The sequence below is a fragment of the Convolutriloba macropyga genome, chromosome 11 (assembly GCF_964194025.1).
Source record: "Convolutriloba macropyga chromosome 11, txConMacr16.3, whole genome shotgun sequence".
NCBI classification, from domain to species: Eukaryota; Metazoa; Xenacoelomorpha; order Acoela; family Convolutidae; genus Convolutriloba; species Convolutriloba macropyga.
The window spans coordinates 40,859,114-40,877,906 of NC_134478.1; the positions used below are offsets into that span (position 1 = coordinate 40,859,114).

Here is an 18,793-nt window from a genome sequence, read left to right on the forward strand (position 1 = left end):
TACAAAATGCGTCGTAAATAATCCAAATTCCACTAATAACTTATGCAGTGAATTCGCACCACAAAATCCAGAACATTCTACAAGCACGCAAATTGACGACTCAATTAGCAAATTAACAATCAATAATTTAAATTCCATCCCCAAAATCGAGACAACTAACATTCTAAACAAATATTTAGATTTGGAGACTGTCAGATGGGACCAGCTTATCACAGACGAAAACTGAAACAATGATGAGCGAAGTGACATTGAGATAGAGGTGAACAAGGACAAACTGGGCAAAGAGGCGATGAAAAGACCAAAGGAGGAGCCAACCAAGGAATCGAGATTAATTTCTCATCCAGATGTCGGCCAATCGATACCCAGAACAGAAACATCACTGGAGGTAAAATTGGCTAAAAAGAGACCACGCACAAAAAGATCAAAGAAAAGTCTCGACGGCTTATATGACGTCCTAGCACCAGGATCGTCAGTAATTAAAACAAATGAACATACTTCAGTAACTAAAGAACCGGGCAAGAGAGAGGTACCAATCAGGAACTCAAATCTAGCAAAGTTTGGGACGAAGGGGGAACGTGACACAGAACTGCAGGTATACGCTAACCGACGACCAAAACTTCCCACGGGCAAAACAACTGAGGAACTCATAATCCACCATGCAAAGGGATCCAGGAAAAAAGTTAGAAGGTGGGAAACGAAAGAAACATAGAAAAGTGGCAGATGACGTCAGTACAGTGTCGTCAATTCACTCCAATGTTACACGTGCCCTCCGAGTAAGAATGCCAACAAAGCCTAAGAGACAACAGTCAACGGCGCCGCCAAATCAACCTACAGAATCGAGTAACGATCTCGCGGTGCCAATGGGATTACCAACTTCAAGCATTGTTATCGCGGAGCCACCAGCCAGGCCAAAGAGAAAAGCAGCTACAAAAGCATCAGTAGCGTTACTTCTTTCAAAAAGCAAACGCTCCGCAATATCGACCACAGAATCGGATGAATCTGTGACTCCAATTCAAACTTGCCCTCCCACAACTTCAAGTACTGCAGCAATTGGGAAACAAAGAAGACGACAAAACATCAAGAAACAACAAATTGAAAGTAAATCAATAATCTCGGCCATACAAACTGCTGCAGCACAGTCTAATCAAGAGGAGTCTAACTTTACAGTCGGCCCATGCTCTCCAACAACCTCATACCCAACTCAATTCTACGTCTCTCCCAATTACGAAGAACCAGAGTTGCCTATGACAGTTGGCGAAGCGGAGAGATATTACGAAAGTGAAAGTGATTAAAGTGTATTTAAGTAAAACTGTTGCACTCAAAACTCTGATTAAAACATTACAGTATTAATTATTTTAACAAGTACATATGACTATTAATTTTCTGATAAATAACATGTTATTTATTTTCGCCAAGGGGGAAATGTGGTACAATAGTACATTTCTAGTTTGAGGTTATTATTTGGTGCAGCTAATTTGGTTCATTTTCTGTTTAACTTAATTTAGTTCATTTCATCTACCTTTAATTTGTTCATTCATTTAGTTTTAATTTTGAAGATCGAATCTTATGATTTCATATTTGTAAATTTGTTTACATCCTGTGCATGATCTTTTGTCTGTTCACCTTGTCTCGTGATTGTAAGTTGCCGCATTTAGTAATGTAACCTTATGAACAAATTGTTCATCAGTTTTGTTAATTTTGTCTAATTTCATTCTTCTCAATTTCGTAATTCAAAATAGTTGACTCTCTCTCTTAACTAGAATCTGATTCGCCAAAGTCTAAATTCAGACGCATCAAAATTTTGGTATCTTTCGTTGAGCGAAATACTCTACAAATAATTGAAAGCAATTTCGCTCCGCCAATTCGACCTAAATTCTGTAACTCGAATAGTTAATTCTAAAGCAACAAATAAAAGCATTAAACCGCTCCGCCAAATCACCCTTAAATTGGCCGCTGTAGAGAAAGCTAATTGGTACCACGAAACAACTCATTCCTATAGATTGTAAATCTGTACGACACACCCTAAGAACACAACAGAAACCTGAAACATTGGCGAAAAATGCTGTAGTATCCTATTTCTTCCGCCACTAATTATTTATTTCGCCTTCTTTGCAATATTAGGAGTTGAGAGAAAAGAATAACGCAGCGTGATCAACCACAAAATGGTGAAAGAAAATCAAGTGTTTTGATCGATAATAAATATAATTAACAACAAAACAACAACACAGTTATCGCCCTCACAAAGTTATTCCACAAACTCGGCTTCGCCTCACAGTTTGACCACATTTTGATGGCAATAACAATCGTGTGGTAAAAAAGGAGAAAAAGTTATCAAGAAAATCGATTCCTTCGAACAATTTTCATCCAATTTTATCAGTAGAACAATCAAAAATGTTATCTATCCGCTGGCTGACTAATTTTCTATCATTAAATTTCTTGATTTAGAGCTCAGTGGTACGAAAATTGTGGTTACATACAAAAGAAAGCAAAAACTGAAACGGATTTAAATACACATATATTATTAAGATATTGATTTCTTCAACAGGATTATTTGACTCACAAAACTTTTTAGAAGATTTTAAATATTTGGTAGAACAATAAAATACTTTTTCAGCACCGCAAACAAACTAAAAATATGGGATGAAAAAATCAATAAAATTCCGGGATAAACAATTTTTAAAAATCGAAATCCGAGCAGAGTGTTTGAAACTTCTAAGAAATATGACAGTAAGAGCAAATTTGTTATAATACACCATCAATCAATATTTATCGTGGTGGTTTAGAGCTGAAGACCGTTAAAAAGTCACCAAGTCTGCTTCAAAGGACAAAATCTGTCCGAGAATTAAAATCGCTTTACAATGCAATTGAACCAGTCTCTTCATGGTTTTGGGATTAAAATATTAGTTTTGCACTAGTCACCAATTTTATCGCCATGTTTGCTTATTATTGGTTTAATTAGTATCAATCTAATAAAACCTCGAAACCCTGTAAAGATTTTTAAATAGTAGCAAACGTGTATATTTAATTTAAAACAATATCATGTGATTGCCTCTTCAATTGAGAATCAAGGTGCAACGTGTTGTGTTGTCATACAGCGAGCAACAAAGCTTCTGTAATTGAGCAGAAACGAAATCTGCACTGAAGAACCGAATGCAATTTAAAGGATTGTTAAAAAGTAAAACTTGAAAATTACAAAGAATTTGAATTGCAAATTTTGAACAAGGAAGTGCTCATTAGGCCGCTTGTGAACATATCTGTTTAACGATTTGATTTTTTTTGTCAACTATGATGTGCTAAAATTCTTTAGGTTATGTATGTGCTCATATTCTTGGGAAACTATCAGACTAAATGCTAACATCGACTTTTTTGTTTTAAGCATTCTGTGCTGCATTGCGCAAGAAATTGTGAATTAGTTGTTTCAAAACGTGAGATCAATGTTTCGTTCTAACCTCTAGTTTAAACAAATTTACCTATACAAATAACTTTTTTTGGAAAAACAACGGAAGCATAAAAGTTTTTAAATCAACTCTCTCGGCGGTAAAATTAGTAACATTTGTTTTTTTGTTATACGTACTACGAAAATTTTGGTAATATACAAAAGAAAATGAAAACTGACACAGATTTAAATACATATATATTATAAAGATATTGATTTCTTCAACAGGATTATTTGACTCACAAAACATTTTAGAAGATTTTAATTATTTGGTAGAACAAAAATGAGTTTTGAGCACCGCAAACCAACTAAAACTATGGGTTGAAAAAGTCAATGAAACTCCGGGCTACACAATTATTTCAAAAAATCAAAATCCAAGCAGAATGTTTTTAACTTCTAAGGAAAATGACGGTAAGAGCAAATTTGTATATAATACACCATTTAATCAATACATATCGGGATTGGTTAGAGCTGAAGACCGTTAAAAAGTCATCAAGTCTGCTTCAAAGGACAAAATCTGTCCGAGAATCAAAATCGTTTGTACGATGCAATTGAACCAGTCCTTTCAGGGGTTTTGGGACTAAAATATTAGTTTTGCACTAATCGCCGATTTTATCGCCAAGTTTGTTTAATATAAGTTTAATTTTCTTTCAATCTAACAAAATCTCGAAACCCTGTAAAGATTTTTAAATAGTAAAAAACGTGTATATTTAATTTAAAACAATTTCATTTGACTGCCTCTTCGATTGAGAAGTTCACAATATTTCAAGTGGAACACAGCGCAAACATTTAAATTGACAAAAAAAGATTTCCAGACCAAAATCTTTTCCATGTAGGTATTCAATGATTGAGCTTTTTACCGATATCTGAGTCAAAACGAGCACAGAATTTACCAAAAATAGGTAAACTCTCATCAACAACGAAACAGGAACACACGAAAAAGTGGCTGCATTAACGATTGGCTTCAAAACTCGAAAAACGCTGAAGAGTTTCCGCTCAATTGTTGGTGGATAAAATCAGAAAATAGAATTAAAAAATAGCAGAAATGGGGGCTTAATAGCTTAAATTTAGGCAATATGTTTATCATTGAAGCCAAAATTAAAAGCTGATAAATTGTCGCAAATGAAAACGGGAATTGAAAGAGCTCCTTACTACTCTGTTAGTTATGCGGACAAAATAACCCGCGTCATTCCGTAGTGATTTTGTCGGCCACAATTGAGTCATTTCAAAATTGCAACAATCGAACTAAACATGGGAAACAAAATGTACTTCAAATCATAAAACATTTCCCGTTTAATTTTTTTTAATCCTATATGCATTATTCAAATCAAGATTATGCAACAGCAAACGAACTTAGGTTGATTAGCGTTCAGCAATTGAAGCAAATAATTAAGAAAAACTATAATTTGCATTACCGTTGTTAGAAAACAATTAATTAATTTACTGAGAGTTTTTTCATTTTGTGTTTCATTTGTTAAAACTTTGTTTTTTCATTTTGTATTTTAAATCTAAACTATTTACAAGAATATGAAAATAAAAAAGATAATTCACAAATTCCATTTACTATCATACACCCATATATACTGACATTTAGAACAAACAAGATTTCAGAGACAAAAAAGAAGCAGAGAAAGCGAGTATTACATTTGTTAAGTAAAACTGCAAATCAGATGTCATTTGGCGTAATTTTGTGGCTGCTGTACATGAGGCCTACTCAATGCAAAAAGGAGTAGAACGGAAGCGTTTAAGATTCTCCTGACTATCCGAATCTTTAAAAACTATAGTCAATTGATTTTTTCTAGAAATTCGTTGCCTGCCTTCTTTTTGTTTTGTTATCTTATTAGAATCACTTATTTTTTTCTTGCAAAACATCATATTACAAATTCAAGAAAGACAGATTAAATAAATAGAAACTCCTTCAGGAAAAAAGACGAGATCTATAAAATATGAAATTGTATTTCGGGAAACTTAATAGTGCTTTGAAAACTGTTAGAAGAATTGGGTGACGCAATCAGGCAGGACTTCGCAAGTTAATTTTCCAAACAATTTTTTTAGCTGAGATATTTTTATGCACCCGTGTCTCGTTTTCTATCTTTTTTGAGTAAATTTGTGCGGGAGTTGAAATATAAACCATTCGACAGCCTTCTCACAAAAAATTAAGAAAAAGCAGAGGTGGGTGGATATTAGTTAGTCAATATGTTTATCATTGAGGCTAAAATGAAAAACTGAAAAATTGTGGCAAATGAAAACGGAAACCAAAAGAGCCTCCTAAACATTTCTGTTACAGTTTCACAGAGAAAATGAGCCACATCAGTCTGTAGTAATTTCGTTGGGCATAATTCAATGATCAAAAAAGTGATCTTCAAAAAAAATGCAACAACAGAACTAAACGTGAGAAACAAAATACACTTTAGTGATAAAAATTTATTCATTTAAATTTTGTTATCCTATATGCATTAGTCATAGCAAGACTATGCAACAGCAAAAAGCGCTTAGGTTGATAAGCGGTCAGCAATTAGGGAAATAAATAAATCAAAACAATATTTGGATCTTTTCACAGAGAAAATGAGCCACATCAGTCTGTAGTAATTTCGTTGGGCATAATTCAATGATCAAAAAAGTGATCTTCAAAAAAAATGCAACAACAGAACTAAACGTGAGAAACAAAATACACTTTAGTGATAAAAATTTATTCATTTAAATTTTGTTATCCTATATGCATTAGTCATAGCAAGACTATGCAACAGCAAAAAGCGCTTAGGTTGATAAGCGGTCAGCAATTAGGGAAATAAATAAATCAAAACAATATTTGGATCTTTTCAACAATTGCCCCCCTTTTTTTCAAAAGGGGGGCTATTCTTGAATAGAATTTAAGCGAGTGATTTATTAACCAATCAGAGACGAGTAATAAGTATCCGTATATGCTCATACTGTGTTAAACTGGAGAAAAATGCGCCATGCATTTTGCGCCATGCCTGTGTTAAACTTAGAATAAAATGCGCCATGCTAGGGCAATTAGCCGAATTGGAATACAAAGCGAAAAGAATTTCCGACTGGCGGGTCGGTGGGCGCGCTTCGCCGCGATAACCGACCCGCGATTTCCAGATTACATCCCATAGTGCGTGAGAGGCATGGCCGAGAACAGCGGTTCGCAATTGCGCTTAAACCGTTTTTCGGCTATCTAAACTGTAGGCCAACTAATATTGTGGTAAAGTATAGCACAGAAGGGGAGGCGATTCTCTACTAGGTACCAAAGGGGGGGCAATTGTTGAAAAGATCCCTGTACTGTTCTCTAAACAGCTGGAAAAAAACCTTGGGCCGCTGGATCCACCTCATGGTACCATCTTCATTTCACTAGAGGACAATGCTACCTGTTCTACTTTTATAAGCGCAAGATTTGCGTCTGCTGTTGGACTGCAAAAACGAATGCTATGCTATTCAATGCCGTATATTTATATTCTTTATATTTATAAAACTAGCTGGACTAAAGGAATGTCCGCCAAAATGTACCCAACTATTGAAGCTTAGCACACAAATAGAGACTTTTTCGGCAGAAATCGAAATTAACGAATGTTCTCAATTTACGCTGTTGGAGTTTGGCTGACGAAATCAGCAGTATATTTTCAGGTAAATATTTTGGAAATACTTGACTGAACAAAAATAATCCTTAGTTAAATGTTTTTCCCCTAGTAGGATGACGGAACGTGAAACAATATCTGAGTGGCAAAAAATTAAACCGTAAAATAGCGCCTACAGAACATTTGCTTGGCATCTACTAATCAAAGCAGAGTGGTACTATAAAATAAGCTAGAATCGATTATTCGTCAGAAAGTGATATTTGTTTAGTGATTAATAAAAACAATATGTTGATATTGAGGGCCTACATTTCAACGCAAGCTACTATGGGACTATAGCCAAATTAGTTTTTGTCATGTAGCAGCCGAACAAAACTCAAAAAAATGGAGACTTCAGAGTTATAATATCAACAAATACTGTTCACTAAAACCATAGATTTTGCTTAAATCTCCTGAGCCAATCAGAGAAGAAAATGGTATAAAATGTCTGAGATGCAAAAAGCTGCAGTTGACTACATTTAAAGTTGAGCTCAGAAACCGAGTATAAAAGCCATCAAACATCTTTTTTCACTCAGTGGCATTACGTTTTTATTAATAATAGTCTGATGTAAACTGCCATCTGACCAACGACAATAACACCGTCCAAAACTGGAGGGTGATAATATTGTATTTTTTAAAAATTCCAGGACATGTCTAAGTAGTCGTTCAGACCGCAAAGCCAAAGAGACAATAGCCCAACGAGTAGCCCGCAAAGACAAAAGAGACGATTCGGAAATGAATGTTTAATGAGAAAAGAGTACCCCAGCTACAAATGGGGGCAAACTATAGTAGCCTAGCCTAACACTTGACACGATAGAAATTTTTCAAAACGCAGTCAAGCTCAACCTCTAAAGCCGGAGGTTCGTCAACAGTATACCCTGTGCATCTCCTCCACTGAATCAATTCCGCTACCTCAGAGCGGTCCAAGCGCACCATACACAGTTTTAGAAAACTTAAAAATGTATACAAGCACCACAGTTGATCTCAACTGTTTGTTCTTTGCGACTTTATTGGGCAAAACTAGTTGACAATCAGAAACCAGGAAAGAAGGAAATCTAAATTATTGCAAACGCAAACAATTTAATCAACTTAATACAATGTGAATTTTGCAAGAAGCCAGTTTCAAAGATAATCTTTTTTGTCAAAGCAGCTTTGTGCAGCTGTCTAAATTGTTGAAATCAACTTAGAGGACAAAATACATTTTGAGAAAATTCGTATCGAAAAAGCACGGGAATATTGCAAACAGATTCTCATGAGGAGGCTCAGCAAAATATATTTGCACATAATGTTCCGACCCCACTCATACACATTTTTGCCTTAATTGTCTACCTAATGCAGAAGAGATAGAAAACTCCAAAAAATTCAATTATTAGTCGAAAACATTTAGTAAATGAACAAAACTGCTTCGAACTCCAATCACTTAGTAAAGCAAAACAACAAGGCCATTTTAGAGCGCCGAGGAAACCTGTCATTATTAAGAATACGAGACAAAGAACAAAACGAAACAACAAAACATCAATTACGACCAAAACTCATGGTCTATTTTTCTTCAAAAAATTACTTAAAAACAAATTTGAAATAACGTCAAATAAAGAATCTAAAAAACTAATTTGAACTTCACTAAAAAACTGGGAGCAGTAATTAAGGAGGCTCAATAACAAGTAGTAAAAAAACAAAAAAAAGTAACGTTGACAAATCAATTCCAAGCCATAAAAACATTAGCTATCAACTGAAGACATAATGAATGATCACTTAATTATCCAAAAAAGTCACTAAAATTTTTTATTATTCAAATTACGTCATACAACAAAAACCCACCACCAAAATTTAAAAATTAAAAATTTGCAAAAAAGGTGTTGAAGCCGTTGAACAAAAAGAGCTTTTTTCTTTCATAGGAAGCCGCTAAGACTTGGAATCATCAACAACTTATGTTCGACTACAAAAAGAACTAAAAATAAAAACCAAAATAAAGAGTTCAATTAATTTCTGCTATAAGACGGTGTCAAAGCCGTTAAAAGCCTAATCTGAATCTGTTGACTGAAATTTACAAAAGTTCAATTGCTCGATTTTTTAAACTTCAATAATATAATACCTGACCTGTCAATGTGACAAGACAAGAAAAAGATACTCAAAGATGAGGAACATGTCCAAAAAGTGAACCTTTTTTCTGAAAGCGCGTAGTATCAGAGCCAGAAAAAACCGTACCTCAAAACGCAAAACCTCACGAAATGATAAATTTCAATCCATTTGAATACAATACGCTATAAATTGACCAAAAGAAGAAAAATTTGGCGAAGCTCAATAATCCATTTTTTTAAAATAGATTGAAAAAAAATTGATGGGTTTCTTTGAAACTGGTTAGGAGGCCACTTGGACTTTTATTTAGTAAGCTTTTTTGAATTGCTCTATTTTGTAATTAACAATAAAACATTAAAAAAGAAAAAATTGCAAAAAAAAAATACAAGGTAGCGACTGATTACAATCAGAATTATTTTTGGACTTTAAAAATAACGATTAGACCAATAATAGCCTTGCTATTGCTGCCCGTGCATTAAGAACAATTAATTTTTGCAAATATTATGGATATTGATAATTTGACAAAAAAAACAATATATGAATAAAAGATGCAGCTTTGATAATTATCCAGTTAGGTTAGCAAAAACCCGGCAATAATTTAAGTCAATTACACTCTCAAGGGAAGAGCAGGCATAATCAACCCTCTTTGCAGTTAACAAAGATTGTTCTTAGTTGTAATAATCCGGAAATTTAAGCAAAGCCTACTAAAGTAGAATATTCCGTCAATTTCAATAAAAAATGCTGAATTTCGAAAAATTCAGCAAACTTTCAGCCAAAAAGTTGAGTCAAACAGTTGAAAACTCTTCAATCTTTGGAGGTAAACGCAGAAACATAAAACTACTAATGTCGAAAGAATTGCTCTCGAACGACTGCGGGTGGAAAAACATTTGCCCCCGCAGAAATTCGAACCACTAGCCTCCCGCTCCATAGCCAGATGCACAGCCTACTGGGCTATCGAGCACTTATCTTTGCTATGCTACAACCGATTTTATATGAGAAACAAGCTTTATTTCAGAGTGAGAGCAATAGAGTTCACTCAAAAATAAGCGAAAGCGTGAAAAAGTCACTTGAGAAGTCAAGAATGTTCTAGAAGAAAAGCGCAAAATGGTCAAGCGAAAAATTCGCATAAAAAGACCAACACGGTTACAATAATTGCTATGAACTTCGTTGAAGAGCAATTAACACTATCGTTAGAATCTTAATATACTTCGCAGCAAAATTGGCAAAAAATGCGTAAAAATGCGGAAATTGCGAACAAAACGACGAAAATCAGTCTGTTGTTCACAAACTTCTATTCGATAACTCCGCGGGAAAAAAATTCAAACAAAGTTTTCGATTTATTTACATATTTTAGTTTATTAGAAATTTTTTCATGTGTTCATTTTTATTTGCATATTCTACGCTGGACGGGCTTTCTAATGATAACGCTCCCAACCCTATACGACGAATATATCGAAAATTGGACTAAGGTAAAGTGTCACGAGTATAAAGTTCGAATTCTTGGACATCAGTTAGTAACACACCTCCAAAACGGTATTCTTGCCAGAGCAAACATGGTCAGTTTATTTTGAACCTAGTTGTGAAACTGTTTTTTATAAAATCAGGGGAGTGAGGGAAGCCTTGCGGTTGAGACTAACTCTCAAACTTAATTGACACCCTGAACTTTCAGAACTTCTGCCCACTCACTAAGGAAAAATCCAGAAGAATTCCGGAAACGACTGGAAGAGTCGTAATTACCAAAAACTAACCTTTGAAATAGCTATTATCCACTAGAACAAATCTTAGCTTTATAAGAACAACACTATAAATTTAATTTTATAGTTTGCTCAACTTAATTTTATAGTTTGAACAATTATTTGCTCAAAGAATATTAGGGAAGCTGAAATAGGACAACAATTTCCCCAAATTTTCAAGAAAAGAAGAAACTGCAAAGATTTGGATAAAATAGCAATTTTTTCTCAATGTCATATTTCTGTAACACAAAACTGCCTTAAAAATACTTCGAATTCAATTACTCCACTACGAGTCTCGAAAACAGAAAACCATAACGTTTCTTCGAGTCGTAAAAACAGATCACAGTAACTCTTCATCGAGTCGCAAAGATGAGCGCACCGATACAATTGAAAGCCTTCGGATTTTATTTTAAAAGACGACTAAATCACCTTTCAGATAATGGCAGCGTCTATTAAACACCTAATAGAGAAGCACATTCATAATTTCACACTAACATAAGTTATCGGTTTATCATACCGTGTTTTGGGCTGACTTGATTGTCACTTGAAATATTTTTCGATTGTTAGTCAGCTCAGCTTTTTTTCACTCCAAACAATTGTCCCCAAAGTATTCTAGTAATTTGCAAGCATCTCGATCAAATAAAATTGATGGTAAAAACTAAATTTTTGATAGAAAACATAGCAAAAAATAAATTTGCCAAAATTCTACTAATACATCTATATTCAGCAAATTGAAATACTATATTATTCACAGATTACTCTTCATTTCGGCACAGTAAATATTCTCTAGTGGCCAAGATACACCCAATAGGGAAAAGAAATTTTCGCGAGAAAAACTAACTTCATACATTCCAATGAAGAGCCAAGTACTTCTCGCTGAATGATACAATGACAGGGCTGCACTTTTTTTCATTTAAAACATTTGACAAATCAACTATTTGAGTATCAATATTAGAAACGAAGAGTCACTCTTCAGAGAACTTAGACAGTCCATGATTTTAATGTCTTTAGGTTGGTAGTGCATTGCATGATCTAGCTTTCCTGGTCTTCTGTGATGGGCTGTGATTGGATAGGAGAGGTGACTAAAGATGTTACGCCTGTCTTGCGCCTCGGGGACCCAACTGCACCAGCGCCTAAAGAAATCGAGTAACTCCTCGAGTCAAAATATTAACCGCTCCTAAATCTCATTTTTAATATGTTACAGCTAATTGATCGTTCAAGGTGTTTATTTTGAAAATTCAACAGCGGGGGGGCAATAACTTCACTGGCTCTTGTGGATGAAAGTCTTTGTGAAGTGAAATTGCTTTTAAAACAATACAGTTCAGCTTCCTCAGTAGCTTCTGTCAAACGTACATTTACAGTCTACAACGGATCAAAGACAGCTACACATAATGTTAATACCCTCGGGCTTTACACGTTTCTATACACCGGGGGCAACAGTGGGGGGGGGCAACAGTGGGAGGGGGTCTTTGGGGCTCTCGGCCTCACGGGGCCCTTACGACCTGAACGATGTGCAGGGGTAGGGATTGGGGGGATAGGGATTGGGGGTCAACTTCTACAAATCCTAAGAACTTCTTCACACCATAAGTATAAGTCTCCTAAACAATTAACAATTTGTGAATTGCATCCTTGGAGACTAGTGAGCTGAAAGGATCTAAGAGAACTTAAAGCCCGCTGGGCGCTACCTGTTTATCCCGTTTTTGACGACAAAAAGTCAAATGAGACAAAAAATCGGTCAAGCGAAAAATTGCATTAAAAAAGATCAATATAGGACTAATATAATCGTTACGGACTTCGCTTGAGAGCAATTAATTAATATTAAAGAACTTAAATTCAAAACTAGTCAAACAAAACCTCAAAAATGACCAGAAAAACATTTAAAACAATTGCAACCTTTTGGACTAAAAACTCAGGAAAATGGCCTATTAACCTCGAATTTAGGTCTCCCTGGCAGCTTCAGCACTCTTAGAATTTGAGAGACTACTAAAGTCACCTGAGGGCTTCCAAATAAAACGCTGGGACTTACCTGTTTATCAAGTTTTGAAAGATCAAAGTCATAAAATATGTGTGAAAACATTTTAAAAAAAATAAAAACACAGAGCCCGAATACAATCCAATTCTTGGATGGTAAAAAGGAGAGCGCCTATATAATTGCCGTTGAGAGGCTGACGGCGGCTATTCAAAACATAGCCGGCAGATTGTCGGAAAACAGCCGCCGTTGAAGCGCATGATGTACATCGGGATTCAAACAGAAAAAGAAAATAAGAAGAGCTAAATTGACCTAAATTTTTTTTTGTTTTTTAGTGTCAAAAAAGTGTTCTAATTTGGCGTGCAGTTTCAGCCGGACTCTAAAACTATACCTAATTTAGCTGCTAAACTGAAAGCTAATAACGTTACAAACCAATGTCAGCTAGCAAGCACTAATGCACTTTGGTAACCTTATTCTCAATGACTTAATTACCGGGCTTTATCCTGTCTCTTTTGACTTTGATCTTTTGACTTTGACAGTATTCACCACATTGGGTAATTGAATGTGTAAAAGAATTTAAAATCCATTCAGTTGAAACAGTGAGTGAAGTAAGTCAGAGGTCAAACGTGAAAATCGCAACTTATGTAAAACAAAAAACGTGATCAAAGGGCAAGGCGAATTTAAAAAACATAGCAGGCCAAGTCCTGGCGTACAATTCAAAGAATTTTCATTGACTAAACAAAAAAATTAGACCTGGAACGTACTGAGTGAATTGGGAAAACTATTTCTAAAAAAATCAGATCGAAAAAATAAAAAAAATCAAAGTTAATATGCCGCACGTGAAAAAAACCACTAGCGGGATAAATTTGGTTCAAACAAAACACTAGGCCTAGAAGCACCTATTAATGGATTGAGAAACACTTAAGAAAAAATCTGCTCCAAAAAGTTGAAAAAAAACAGTAAAAATCAAAGTGAAATTGCCTCATGTGAACAGAAAACCACTAGCGAGAAAGCGAATTTTTGTTCAAACATCGTTTTCGCAATCTACTTTAAAATGAGAGTGAGAAAATTGCACGCTGCAAAACCACTCGCTTTTTCGCTCCACTTCCTGTTTCGGCGTAACCAAAATCACTACTCTTGAAAAACTACAGATCTTGAAAAGACAGCGCCCCAATACAATTCAAATTCTTTTGAACTGTAAAAAAGGAGAGCGCCTAAACAATAGCCGTTGAGCGACTGACGGCGCCTATTAATAGGGATAACAACGGATGGCTTTCAAAAACACATTTACAGAACTAAAACTTAAAAAACTGTTGAACCAAAAAATTGTTGAATTACCGTTTCCGCCAAAAAGAATGAGCCCCGAAATCACTCACTTTTGCTGTCCACTTCCTGTCAAAGGTAAGTGAGGGAGTCGAAACTTTAAATCATGAAAATATGCATCCTCAGTATTTTTGGTGAAATTTACACTGGCGATAAATAAAGCTTTACTAGCACCTTAATGGCCTACAGTTTGCCAGTTTATCGTGCTTCTCAGCATCAGGTGTCAAATCGGTCAGAATAAAAAACATAACCGGCAGATTGCCGGAAAATAGCCGCCGTTAATTCTAATAAGCATGATTGGGATTTGAAAGAATAGACGATATTGAAAAAAAATGTTTTTGTACACAAACATTTTTGAAGTCCGATTTATTTTGATGGCATTTCGTAGTTGAACATAACGTACTTCTGTTTCCTAGAGAGAGGGTACAGGGGCTACTATCAATACCAATAAGCATTAAAGATGGTAACTAAGACTTATAGGAACGACGTTCAAATAGTGGGCATCTAAAATTGGGCTTTATGGGTTTATCCCTTTTCTATTTCTGACTTCAATTTTTTATACTGACTCTGTTCAATTTGAATTGCTTTGCTGAGCAACTGATGTTCAAAATCACTTTTAGCAGAATGAGAGAAGAGAGAAACTAGCCTAGAGAAGTCAAAAAGATATCACGCAAAATGTTGAAAAAGCGGCAAAATGAGGTAAAGCGAAACATTTTTTTATTCGACAAAGTAAAAAAAAACATAGCCGGAAGAATTCCGGAAACGACTCGAAGTAGAAATTTGACTATTCTCACTGATCAGATGCATCACCAGCATATTACCAATCGACACACAGTGTAATCAAATCACAAAGAAAAAAACTGGAGAACTGGAAACTTGACAAAGGACAAAATCAAAAAATAATATTCTCTAAAAATCCAAACAAAAATCTCTACAAAAAGATAACATGCAGTTTCCTATCCATAACTTATAGAAATCAATTAGTTATATATTTAGCTAGATCAATCGCCCACCAATTACTTGCAGAGAAACGTTAAACAACAAACTAAAAAAAGACTCAGAAAAACTCTTTAACGAATTAGAGTTTTGGATAATTTGTTTAAATGAAAACTACCCTGTTAAGCCTTCAAGTGCAAATGCATAGTATCAACACCTACAAAATTGCTCTTTATTGAGAAAAAGTTGCCAGCAAAAAACATCAAATTGGAAGAAATCGGCAAAAAAACTCAGAAAAAAGACAAAAAGTGGCCAAAATTTGCTCTGATTTACTCGATTTTGTTCAACAAAACAACTCGAAACTAATATCAATCAAAATGAGAGACATCCAAAAGAGCTACAACAACTGACTTCCACTACAAAACTCCACAAATGACATCATAGGTTGAAGAAGAATATAAACGACATTAAAAGCCAAATTGAAAAAAAAACGATAAAAAGTAACGTGTTTTTTAAATATTACATGAAAAAATAAAGCCAAATAAAGTCAATTTGAGCAACGAGAGCAATGAAATGCTAGCGAAATAATGGGCAAGTTATAACAAGCTAAAAAACTGTCTACGATTGGAAAACGAAAAAAGCAAAAAATTAAAAAAAGTGGTTTAAAAATTCTAAAAAAAAGTGGCTTAAAAATAGCCGTTGAGCGACTGACGGCGCCTATTAATTAAGATAACAACGGATGGCTTTCCAAAACACATTTACAAAACTAAAACTTAAAAAACTGTTGAACCAAAAAATTGTTGAATTACCGTTTCCCCCAAAAAGAATTTGAGCCACGGAACCACTCACTTTTGCTGTCCACTTCCTGTCAAAGGTAAGTGAGGGAGTCGAAACTTTAAATCATTAAAATATGCATCCTCAGTATTTTTGGTGAAATTTACACTGGCGATAAATAAAGCTTTACTAGCACCTTAATGGCCTACAGTTTGCCAGTTTATTGTGCTTCTCAGGATCAGGTGTCAAATCGGTCAGAATAAAAAACATAACCGGCAGATTGCCGGAAAATAGCCGCCGTTGATTCTAATAAGCATGATTGCGATTGAAAGAATAGAAGATATTGAAAAAAAATGTTTTTTGTACACAAACATTTTTTAAGTCCGATTTATTTTGCTGGTATTTCGTAATTGAACATAACGTACTTCTGTTTCCTAGAGAGAGGGTACAGGGGCTACTATCAATACCAATAAGCATTAAACATGGTAACTAAGACTTATAGGAACGACGTTCAAATAGCGGGCATCTAAAATTGGGCTTTATGGGTTTATCCCTTTTCTATTTCTGACTTCAATTTTTTATACTGACTCTGTTCAATTTGAATTGCTTTGCTGAGCAACTGATGTTCAAAATCACTTTTAGCAGAATGAGAGAAGAGAGAAACTAGCCTAGAGAAGTCAAAAAGATATCACGCAAAATGTTGAAAAAGCGGCAAAATGAGGTAAAGCGAAACATTTTTTTATTCGACGAAAACATAGCCGGAAGAATTCCGGAAACGACTCGAAGTAGAAATTTGACTATTCTCACTGATCAGATGCATCACCAGCATATTACCAATCGACACACAGTGTAACCAATTCACAAAGAAAAAACTGGAGAACTGGAAACTTGACAAAGGACAAAATCAAAAAATAACATTCTCTAAAAATCCAAACAAAAATCTCTACAAAAAGATAACATGCAGTTTCCTATCCATAACTTATAGAAATCAATTAGTTATATATTTGGCTAGATCAATCGCCCACCAATTACTTGCAGAGAAACGTTAAACAACAAACTAAAAAAAGACTCGGAAAAACTCTTTAACGAATTAGAGTTTTGGATAATTTGTTTAAATGAAAACTGCCCTGTTAAGCCTTCAAGTGCAAATGCACAGTATCAACACCTACAAAATTGCTCTTTATTGAGAAAAAGTTGCCAGCAAAAAACATCAAATTGGAAGAAATCGGCAAAAAAACTCAGAAAAAAGACAAAAAGTGGCCAAAATTTGCTCTGATTTACTCGATTTTGTTCAACAAAAACAACTCGAAACTAATATCAATCAAAATGAGAGACATCCAAAAGAGCTACAACAACTGACTTCCACTACAAAACTCCCCAAATGACATCAAAGGTTGAAGAAGAATATAAACGACATTAAAAACCAAATTGAACAAAAAAAACGATAAAAAGTAACGTGTTTTTTAAATATTACATGAAAAAATAAAGCCAAATAAAGTTAATTTGAGCAACGAGAGCAATGAAATGCTAGCGAAATAATGGGCAAGTTATAACAAGCTAAAAAACTGTCTACGATTGAAAAACGAAAAAAGCAAAAATTTAAAAAAAGTGGTTTAAAAATTCTAAAAAAAAAGTGGTTTAAAAATAGCCGTTGAGCGACTGACGGCGCCTATTAATTAAGATAACAACGGATGGCTTTCCAAAACACATTTACAGAACTAAAACTTAAAAAACTGTTGAACCAAAAAATTGTTGAATTACCGTTTCCCCCAAAAAGAATTTGAGCCCCGAAACCACTCACTTTTGCTGTCCACTTCCTGTCAAAGGTAAGTGAGGGAGTCGAAACTTTAAATCATTAAAATATGCATCCTCAGTATTTTTGGTTAAATTTACACTGGCGATAAATAAAGCTTTACTAGCACCTTAATGGCCTACAGTTTGCCAGTTTATCGTGCTTCTCAGGATCAGGTGTCAAATCGCTCAGAATAAAAAACATAACCAACAGATTGCCGGAAAATAGCCGCCGCTGATTCTAATAAGCATGATTGCGATTGAAAGAATAGAAGATATTGAAAAAAAATGTTTTTGTACACAAACATTTTTTAAGTCCGATTTATTTTGATGGTATTTCGTAGTTGAACATAACGTACTTCTGTTTCCTAGAGAGAGGGTACAGGGGCTACTATCAATACCAATAAGCATTAAAGATGGTAACTAAGACTTATAGGAACGAAGTTCAAATAGCGGGCATCTAAAATTGGGCTTTATGGGTTTATCCCTTTTCTATTTCTGACTTCAATTTTTTATACTGACTCTGTTCAATTTGAATTGCTTTGCTGAGCAACTGATGTTCAAAATCACTCTTAGCAGAATGAGAGAAGAGAGAAACTAGCCTAGAGAAGTCAAAAAGATATCACGCAAAATGTTGAAAAAGCGGCAAAATGAGGTAAAGCGAAACATTTTTTTATTCGACGAAGTAAAAAAAACATAGCCGGAAGAATTCAGGAAACGACTCGAAGTAGAAATTTGACTATTCTCACTGATCAGATGCATCACCAGCATATTACCAATCGACAGACAGTGTAATCAATTCAAAGAAAAAACTGAGAACTGGAAACTTGACAAAGGACAAAATCAAAAAATAATATTCTCTAAAAATCCAAACAAAAATCTCTACAAAAAGATAACATGCAGTTTCCTATCCATAACTTATAGAAATCAATTAGTTATATATTTGGCTAGATCAATCGCCCACCAATTACTTGCAGAGAAACGTTAAACAACAAACTAAAAAAAACTAAGAAAAACTTTTTAACGAATTACAGTTTTGTATAATTTGTTCAAATGAAAACTGCCCTGTTAAGCCTCCAAGTGCAAATGCACAGTATCAACACCTACAAAATTGCTCTTTACTGAGAAAAAGTTGCCAGCA

At 34.7% G+C, this 18,793-nt stretch overlaps 2 protein-coding genes across 7 annotated transcripts in view; one reads left to right on the forward strand and one right to left on the reverse strand.

The window, feature by feature from the left end:
• The window catches only part of LOC142349931 (uncharacterized), a 203,613-nt gene that overhangs the window by 48 nt on the left and 184,772 nt on the right, over nt 1-18,793 (forward strand). The gene's annotated exons all lie outside the window — the stretch shown is intronic.
• The window catches only part of LOC142349806 (uncharacterized), an 84,402-nt gene continuing 77,113 nt past the window's right edge, over nt 11,505-18,793 (reverse strand). For all 6 annotated transcript variants that reach the window (XR_012760849.1, XM_075401588.1, XM_075401585.1 and 3 more), the window contains one exon: nt 11,505-11,992. Coding sequence is in view for 5 of the 6 variants with exons in the window: in XM_075401588.1 (XP_075257703.1) it covers nt 11,892-11,992 (101 nt within the window). In the remaining variant the exon portion in view is untranslated. The remainder of the gene's footprint in view (nt 11,993-18,793) is intronic.